Source organism: Neovison vison, chromosome 14 (genome assembly GCF_020171115.1).
Source record: "Neovison vison isolate M4711 chromosome 14, ASM_NN_V1, whole genome shotgun sequence".
Lineage (NCBI taxonomy): Eukaryota > Metazoa > Chordata > Mammalia > Carnivora > Mustelidae > Neogale > Neogale vison.
The window spans coordinates 33573535-33583101 of record NC_058104.1 but is presented as its reverse complement, the minus strand read 5'-3'; the positions used below and the strand labels follow the sequence as shown (position 1 = coordinate 33583101).

At 45.6% G+C, this 9567-nt stretch overlaps 1 protein-coding gene across 1 annotated transcript in view; it reads left to right on the top strand.

The window, feature by feature from the left end:
* The first annotated feature begins 5722 nt into the window (after positions 1 to 5722).
* Positions 5723 to 9567, top strand: part of CACNG3 (calcium voltage-gated channel auxiliary subunit gamma 3) — an 83135-nt gene continuing 79290 nt past the window's right edge. The window contains exon 1 of the mRNA XM_044232675.1: positions 5723 to 6678. Within this exon, the coding sequence (XP_044088610.1) occupies positions 6468 to 6678 (211 nt within the window). The 5' untranslated portion in view covers positions 5723 to 6467. The remainder of the gene's footprint in view (positions 6679 to 9567) is intronic.

Sequence of the window (9567 nt, the reverse complement as noted above, 5' to 3'; positions counted from 1 at the left end):
CAGGATCTCCTAATTTAAATATGAACCAGACAAAGCACCTGTCCTCCTGGAATTCTTTTTGCTCTAGTTGGGGGAGATGACCACAAACACAGAAACATACATACATACCTATGTCTGTATGCATACAGATATCTATAGGATAATGTCAGATATTAATATATGCTATAGCGATAAACTAAACAGAGTGAGAGGACAGAAGCACGGGCTGTTATTTTGGATAGAGCAGTTAAAAAAGGATTCTGTGAGGTGACATTTGAGCTGAGATGTGAATGAAGGGAGAAATTGAAACAAGAGAACATCTGGTGGCGGCAACTTTTATGTAGATGCAAAATTATTTCGAAATAAATGTGGTTGGTTTTTTTTTTTCCTTTAACGAAAAAGGATATCTCAGGGAAGAGCCTTCCAGGCACAAGGAATAGACAGATGAATCACAGGATACACCTGGCATTTCTCTACCGATAAAGCAGGAGGTGGCTGAGAGAGAGATGGACAGGTGGCAAGCTGCATAATGTTTTCATTTATTTTTTTAACTGACTTTAAACATTTATCAAAGTATACACGCTCAAGATTTTAAAACACCAAACAGGATGGAAGGCCGTATCTGACTGGTCCCGAGGGACCGATCTCAAACCTGTCCCTCTACCCCAAAGTTACCCCAGTTAGGGGGCACCTGGGTGGCTCAGTGGGTTAAAAAGCCTCTGCCTTTGGCTCAGGTCATGATCGCAGGGTTCTGGGATGGAGCCCCGCATTGGGCTCTCTGCTTGATGGGGAGCCTGCTTCCTCCTCTCTCTCTCTCTCTCTCTGTCTGCCTCTTTGCCTCCTTGTGATCTCTGTCTGTCAAAGAAATAAATAAAATCTTTTAAAAAAAAAGTTACCACAGTTAGGCGTTTCTGTCTTAGTTCAACTTGCTTCACCTCAAATACAGTCATAGGATATTTTCAGTTCCTCTGTTGGTTAGTTTTGTCATTGTCCATAACATCCCGCCTCTAGTTCTCCTTCCAGCAACTCCAGGCAGCGTATCTTGGCTGTTGGGTTTGTGATATCAGGGTGCTGCATCTCTGCCATCATCCCCCACTCCCCGGTCCACCATCAGGCCAGTTTAGAAAAGTTCTTCTCTTTTCACCTTCGTCCCTTGGAATAAGGGCATAGACAAAAGGTGAAGCTGCTTTGGTATCATTGATGCTTAGCCCCATTCCACTCCTATCAGAGGGCTCCAGGATCTTCAGAGTCCCTTAAACCCTGCCATGTTGTTTTCTCATTCTTGATCCTGTTTTACTGCGGAGACCCTGGGCATCGGGCAGGGGCTCCGAATGTGAATTGTGCAGACTTTTTTAGTAGTCTTTTTTTTTTTTTTAAAAGATTTTATTTATTTATTTGACAGAGAGAGATCACAAGTAGGCAGAGAGGCAGGCAGAGAGAGAGAGAGAGAGGAGGAAGCAGGCTCCCTGCCGAGCAGAGAGCCCGATGCGGGACTCGATCCCAGGACCCTGAGATCATGACCTGAGCCGAAGGCAGCGGCTTAACCCACTGAGCCACCCAGGCGCTCTTTTAGTAGTCTTTTAAGATGGCACAGAAATTTCTCCTACTTGGGGAACTTTCTTTTCCTCCCTTCCTCAGCTCACAGCGGCTGGTCCTGGTAGCCACGTTTGTACCACACGACCCTGTCTCTTGACCACAGCTGGTTGGGCCAAGAAATGGCATGTGACACAAGCTAGACAAATCATTTGCTGTCTTGGAAATTTAGAATTGGGACTAAAACTTCTCACATCAGTAGAGATGATGTAAACACTCAAAATATAGGTTTTATCTTGAAGATTAAAGAGTAGAGAAGGCAAAACTATTTTCTCTTTTCTTTAAAATTTATTTATTGATTCCAGAGAGAGAGAGAGCAGGGGGACAGGCAGAGGGAGAAGGTCTCAGGCAGTCTGACCCAGGCAGGGCTTGATCTCACAACCCTGAGATCATGACCTGAGCCAAAATCAAGACTCAGAGGCTCAACCAACGGAGCCACCCAGGCACTCAGGCAAAACAGCTTTTCTCAACAAAAAAATAGGAGTCAGAGATGAAAAATGAAGTGACTGTTTAGACTTCTGATAGCTTTTACTTCAAGTCCTTGCTGAGACCTGATTGTCTTTGCCCTACAGTTCCTTGAAACACCACTATATCCTTATACACAACTTCTTAAACAAACTTAAATTCTTAAACAAACTCCAGTGAGTTTCCACTGTTTACAGCCAAATGTAGTAGTGAGAGACCCCCTACCCTATAATGGGCTCCTCTGGGGATAGAAACCATATATTCATGGTCTCCCAAGTGCTATGTCTTGCACATGGTGGGCACTCAAGTAGCATTTATTGAATCGAAACAAGAGTCAGCACTCCTTCCCAAATGACACAATCACCTCCAGGAGGCACTGACCCCTCCTGTGTTGAGAGTGACTTTAATATATAAAAGGATACACAGAAAAAAAGCCGGTAGTCCATGCCAGCTACTCCGCTAATGAGTCCAATAAAAAAGAAAAAAGTGGAGGAGGAGGAGGAGAAGGAGAAGGAGAAGAAGAAGAAGAAGAAGAAGAATCCTTAATAAGAGAATCAACATAAACTACTTCAATGCCTCCCAATTTCCCATCACAAAAGTAGGATCAGAAAGGATCACCCTCAAACAGCGAGGTGGCCTGGCTCCATCCTGGTAAGAGCTAGTGCTTTGAATCTCTTGGGTCCCTGATTGATCTGGTGAAAGAGCCCTCTAGTGGTAGAAATGAGCAATTAAATCTAGGCTGAGAGGCTGATTCCACACACCCCAGTATATCCGCCTACACAGTCAATTGAATGAAAGGATGAGGTCACCCCCTAGTAAGTGGGGAGTCATCCTGGGGAACTAACTAATGGCCTCCCTACCTCCACACTCCCACTCCAGACAGGTGTTCTGACTTGCTCCAAATGCAGGCTCAGGACTTCCTACATTCTGTGATCAGCTTTGGCCCTGAGCAGAAGTTGCAAAGGGTAAACCTGCCTTTCCAAGCCAAAGGCTCAGTGTAAAGTTCTGTCTTAACACAGATGTCTCTTTCTCTCCTCCAGAAAAACTGTCTACACCCTGACCTACAATAATGACCTCCATCTGCCTGAGCTCCTGACCCTTCTCTCCCTACCCTACACTATCCTACGTGGTTACCCAGTTCCTTCTGCTGAATCTCCCAAGTACAACACCTTGTCTGTCTGGCTTTATATCACAGCTGTGGAGTGGAGCTGAAGCTGCTTTCATTTTACTGCAGGGCTGGTGAAAGGAGTGACTGGAGCATACTCTCCCTAAGCCCAGAGCCCACTAACCTTCCATCTACATGGTCCTTCTTCGAAAAAAGACCTTTCTCTTACTTACTAGAGTAAGGGAAGAAAGAAACAGATCCTGGAATGGCTGTTTGGCCATTTTTTTAAAAAAAAGATTTTATTTCTTTATATGACAGACAGAGATCACAAGTAGGCAGAGAGGGAAGAGGGGGCCGGGGGGAAGCATGCTCCCCACTGAACAGAGATCCATCCCAATGCGGGACTCGATCCCAGGACCCCAGGATCATGACCTGAACCAAAGGCAGAAGCTTTAACCCACTGAGCCACCCAGGCACCCCTTTTGGCCCTTTTTAAAGTATTTTATATTATTTACATTTCTAAGAGGAGGGTCAGAGAATTTCACAAATTTAATAGCACCTCCCAGGAAAGATCAAATTCACCTCCAAGATACAGATAGCCTTTTACCAATAATAAAAAAAAAAAAAAGCCAAAGCAGAACATTTTAATAGGAAGCAAGTTTTCTTTTTTAAGAAAAAAATTAAGTAACTTACAGACGGTCTTGGATACCTTTCCCCATTGTCTCCTCTTGTTCTTTGCGGGGTAAGGTGAGCCAGGCCCGAGTTTATCTGTTCCACTTTGGTTATGTGGCAGGGTTTTCATATTTCTACTTCCTGCCTATAAAGCAGTGCTTGTGACCCATGATATATGCATATGCAATTAAATGTAGACAGGTGCACAAGCATGCACTATGCCTATACACGAGCATGCCTACCCTCCCACGCACACAGCTATGCATTTGCAGCAAAACTATTCACATGGCCCACAACACTGCATACAGGTATATATATATTTGCATATACCCTTTTCTTCTGCAACAAATTCACAGGCATTCAGAACTCATACCAGCACTGAACACAGCACAGGTTAACATTTAAACACCACAACTGGAAATTCAAACCTATGTATGCATGGATATGTTTATCTACTACCAAGAATCAAGTCTTCAAGTGACCTCAACACCAAAGAAGAAAAAGTAGCAAAGTCACCGAGAAGTTGTGATCTACATTTGAGAACTCTTCGATATATTGCTACTACTCAGTCATCTGCATAGAAGCTCTCCAACAGATAGCCAGAGATTGCACCGGGAGACTATGTGTCTGTGATGACCTCCCATTTTTTTTTTTCGTCCAGTTAAATAACACTCAAATATGACAGCTGACATCGGACACATCCCAGAAACAACCCAAGCAGCCTCAATTCCAAACACCCGGCCTCTGGGTATCCCTCCCATTGTGCCATAGGAAAATAATAATAAAGGCATTCTGTGGACTGTCCTTAGCTCAGTGTGCATTCATGTATATGCCAGAGTACATAGTAATAGAGAGACGGCCGAGTGCTGATTCTTTGCAACACTGACTATTTCCAAAGGGAGAGTCGCATTAGCTTTCAAGTGTGCAATGGCATTTGCACTTTGGACTAACAAGGAAAGCAGACCTGGTTTCACCTGCTTCATGGTCTAACTTAGAAAAAGATGCTAACAAATGAACATTCTAGGGACCTTTGGAAAGAATCTGACATTTTCATGGACTCTCCCACTTTGAATCCATCAATCCCCATCCCCACCCCCAACACACACAAATGTAAGAATATTAAAATATGTGAGGGGTATTCAGAGACCAATATTTCACACCCCATCGCCCCAAACCTGTGATATGTGTACAACAGAGTCCATACACATTTCAGTCCCTTCTGTCTTTTAGGAATACAGGATCATATGTATATGAACAGTTCCGGGTCTGATCCGAGCACGTTGTCTCTGGTGTAAACCAGAGCTCCCGAGAAAGGAGGGTAGACATATTGGTTTGTTTTCTGGGGAATCAAATTGAGACAGACGATACACAGATGTGCCTGTGACAACACTTTTTACCCAAAGCCCAAGGGAGACACAGCTCAGTCGCCCGGAGTCGCCGGTCCCTTTAAGAAGACTCCGGTCTTCCCCCCAGTGGGCTCCAGCGGCGCCCGCAGCAAAAGGCAAACTTGCCTGGCTCATTGGTGGGGGGGGGGGGGTACGCCGCTGCTGGGTGGGAGCTGAAAGCGCGCCAGAGTGCGCTGCGGGCTTCTTTCCCCTTCCCCTTTCCTTAACCCTTGCGGGAGCGGAGGAACGGGGCGGTGCTGCAGCACCGACGAGCCGGGGCGCTGACTGCCGTGGGCTCCGGAAACTTTGCGCCCAGCGTGGGATTGACTAGGCAGAGCCGAGCCGGCTAGCTGGCCTGGGAAGGGACGGGGGAAGAGCGGCGGGAGGGAGGTCCGACCCTCCTGCACCCCAGGTCTCTAGCCCGGGGCGCTGGAAAGGCGGGGGTGCCACGGCCGCTGCGGCGGGGGGGGAAGAGCCGTCCCTTCAGCACCATGGACCTGAAGCCTGGGCGTTAGGGAGGCGGAGGCGGGGCAACAGGCGGGAGCTGTCCCTTCAGCACCATGGACCTGAAGCCTGGGCGTTAGGGAGGCGGAGGCGGGGCAACAGGCGGGAGCTGTCCCTTCAGCCCCGCGGACCTTTGCCCTCAGATGAAAGCGCCCGGCCCCCGCCCCAGGACTCTGTCTTTTCTCCAGTTTGAGCGGGGGTGTCAGGAGCAGGCGGAGAGCTTTCCTGGGAGGCTGGGGAAGCAATGAACACTCTTCTCAGCGACTCGCCTCCCAGCAGTGCTATTTTTTGCCATCCGCCCTCACCCCCAGCACACGCGCTCGCACACACACGCACGCACGCACACACACACACATAAACCTCTCTGGATTTCTTTGCATAGAGTCTCCCGGGGCTGTGAGGAGCCAGGCGCATCTCAAACCAAGCTGGCAGCTCCAGGCTCCGGAGCCATGCCCTGCACGGACCCTCCTCTTTACCAAGCTCCTGAGGAATGAAAGGAACCCAGGGATCCTCAGAAGGCAGCAGTGATGTGGACCAACCCCCTGGAACCTGCACCCTTCCAAGGGCCATAGGCGACCCAGGGAACCGGAGAGAGCTCCAGACAGGAAATCCCAGCTTTCCCAAAGTCTCTGTGGATGGTGACAAAAGGAGACCCGAATTTTTGGAAGAGCCTGCCCTAGGTTACCCAGCTGCAGAGTGATTTTCCCCTCTGGCATTGAACCTACCGCTCCAACCCCCAGCCATCCAGAGTACCATGAAGAATTATGAGGATGTGTGACAGAGGTATCCAGATGTTGATCACCACTGTGGGAGCCTTCGCAGCGTTTAGTTTAATGACCATTGCAGTGGGCACGGACTACTGGTTATATTCCAGAGGTGTGTGCAGGACTAAATCTACAAGTGATAATGAAACCAGCAGGAAGAATGAAGAAGTAATGACCCATTCGGGGCTGTGGAGGACCTGCTGCCTAGAAGGTATTTACAAATTTCTCTCAATGGCCCTAAATAATGCAGCCTCTGATATTCTGATATTCCAGTGGGTGTTTGGGGGAGATGGAGGCAGTGATGGGGAAGGAGGAATAGTTTGAATTATTGCTGAGAACGTGCAGATGTCCAGATTGTTCCGGCAAGACTAATGCTGTGTGGGATGAAGAGGTTGGGTCTTGCTGATTGTTTTTGGTTTAAGCTTCAGGAGATGAGATTTTGTGGTACTCTTAAGCAGCTTCTGCCGTTGAGCAAAGTCTCCAGATCCAAAATTCCTAAGCATATTGTGAACTGCTTTGATCTGTGGCTTGTGATGGGGTCTTTGGTTCTGCTTCAATTGCATTTCAGCGGGGGTTGGGGGGAGAGGGAGGGAGGAAGAGAGAGGAAGGAAGAGAGAGAGAGGGAGGGAGAGATGGAGAGACAGACTGTGGGCTAGGCTGGCACACTCTGGGCTATTTCCTTATTTCTAACATAGTCTTATCAGTTTCTTTTGAGTTCAGTCTAAGTAGATATTTTCATGAACTTGCATTGCCAACCAGACTAACATATGTGAACCCCTACACACACACACACACACACACACATTTTAGCAAAACTTCCTTATTAATACATGTTTCATTCACTGTTTGGGATCAAAACAAAACTGGAGGGTTAGAATTTGATACCCACCGGTCTTCTTTCTTAAATCATCTCCAAACTCAACAAATATATTTTCATGACATTTGCATAAGATTGATTCTCCAAAGATCACAGTTTCTAATTTTAAAAATTGAGAATTTTCTCTGAATTATTACGAAGAGGACAGACCAATTTTTAGAATGTCAAGCTCTTGGGTAGCCTGTCTCACTATTCAACTTGCTTTCACTACACCAGAAGTCACTCTCAGCAGCACTGGGCAATGCCTGAATGTCAGTGGTAGTAAATAAAAAGATAGAGAAGAAAATCAAAGCTCTTTCGAGCTTATGTGCCTGAGGGAAGGCACTGAATTAGAGGGGCAGAAGGGAGTTTTCTCAGGTTTCCGAGCAATCTGTGAAGCTTGTCACAGTGATGAGCAAGGAAATCTGGGTTTCCTGTATGTTGCCCTTCCCTGTTTGCCATTGGTTCTCCATGCCTGCATTCCCACTGGCTGGCTTTGTCAGGGCTTTTTGAGAACTTGCATTTATGTAAATCACTTAGGAAATCATGCTATGACATCACTTGCTAGTGTAATATTGCATCATTCCCTGGCCTTCTTCCCATGTCCTGACAGTCTGAACAACTGCTCTCCTGACTAGCACTACTATAATCGATTCTGTTTCCAACACAAATCTGCAACTGGTGGAAATTCCAGGTAGGAAAAGACTACTTTAAATGCAACAAGGATCACTGTGCTTGAAGTCAGAAGACCTGAGTAGTGCTGCAAACTATCTGTGTGACCTTGGCTAAGACATTTACCTCCTCCAACCCTCGTTTATCAATCTGGGAAAAGATTACTTTGGAATAGGTGATCATGAATTAGCACTATCCAAAGCTCTTAGTGTATCCAGTGTACCAATGGAAATTTTAGAACAATTCTTTCCCAAACATGGACAGAAATCTATTATTTGTGATCACTGGTGACCAGATGTGGTGAAGTCATTTACCTTGGGGAAATTCCATAATTCTCTTTCCTCTATTGACAACAAAGAGTTGAATTACCTTTTGTAAAGCTGTGATTTGGTGGAAGTCTTGATATCTACATGGTTCTAAGAATGACATAAAAAATCTGAGCCAAACAAGGTATATATGTAAACCATGCTTCAGTTATCCCCGGTTCTTCTGACTCTTGGAACAAAACCTGGGAATGTACAATTAAACACCAATTTTGGCTTCCCCTATTAGGGCCTAAAATCCCTAAATCCTTTCTCAGAATCTTTCAACTCATGGTTTCTCTCTTCTTCAACATCATGTCCTACACCCACAGTTTGTACAAAGAATTGGAACCCCACCCAGGCATTCTGTGGGCTTAGTGGGAGAAGTGAGAATTTGAATCAAGATGGAACTGGATGCATCCAAGATATGCTTTTGGTCAGGTGAATTCTTTTGAGAAAATTTGTTGCAGTCTTCATGCAATTTGGCTCAGCCATATTTTTTTTTACATTTTTTGAACTATTAAATACAGTAACTTTAATGAGTCACAGTGAATTTTTAGCTATGTGTAGACCCATGGAACCAACACTTGGCCTTGGCTGGCATCTGAGCCAAGGTTTTTCTTCAGGTATTGAATATATCAAGTGTGCAAGAAATTTCAGGAATCTCTGATTTCCTGCATGCAGTAGGCAGAATCCATCCTCTGGAGTAAGGTGTATCCCTGTCTCTCATTCAGTATCTCCTGTCTCCTAGAGTCTCAACATCCTCATTCTTCTGGTCCTTTAGTGTCAAAGAGTAACTGGAGGTCTTGCAGCTCAGTGTTCCCTGATATCAAATTAGAAGTATCAATTCATCCACACTTTTTTAAGAGCCATGAGAGAATGTGGTTCTTTTGTCCAAAAGAGAATGCTCAGGAGGGACATGACAGCTGTCTGCAAATATCTGAAGAGTTGTCATGTGGGAAAGAGATTTGAAATGTTCTGTGTGGCCTCCAGGGGGTAGAAGTAAGATCTAGAAGAAAATAGGTTTTACCTCAATATGAATAACCATGCAATGTGGAGTAGAGAGCTTTAAGAGGTATGGGTTCTCTACCACCAACGATATTCAAAAATAAGGAAACTACATCAGTGTTTCCAAACTTGGGTAGTCATCAGAATCACATAGGGAGCATTAAAAAAAAAAAGGTTATTAGGCCTCACAACTAGATTCTCTGCTTCCACAGGTCTGTGGTGAATCTGAATTTTCTGAAACTCCTCCAAGCAATTCTGATGT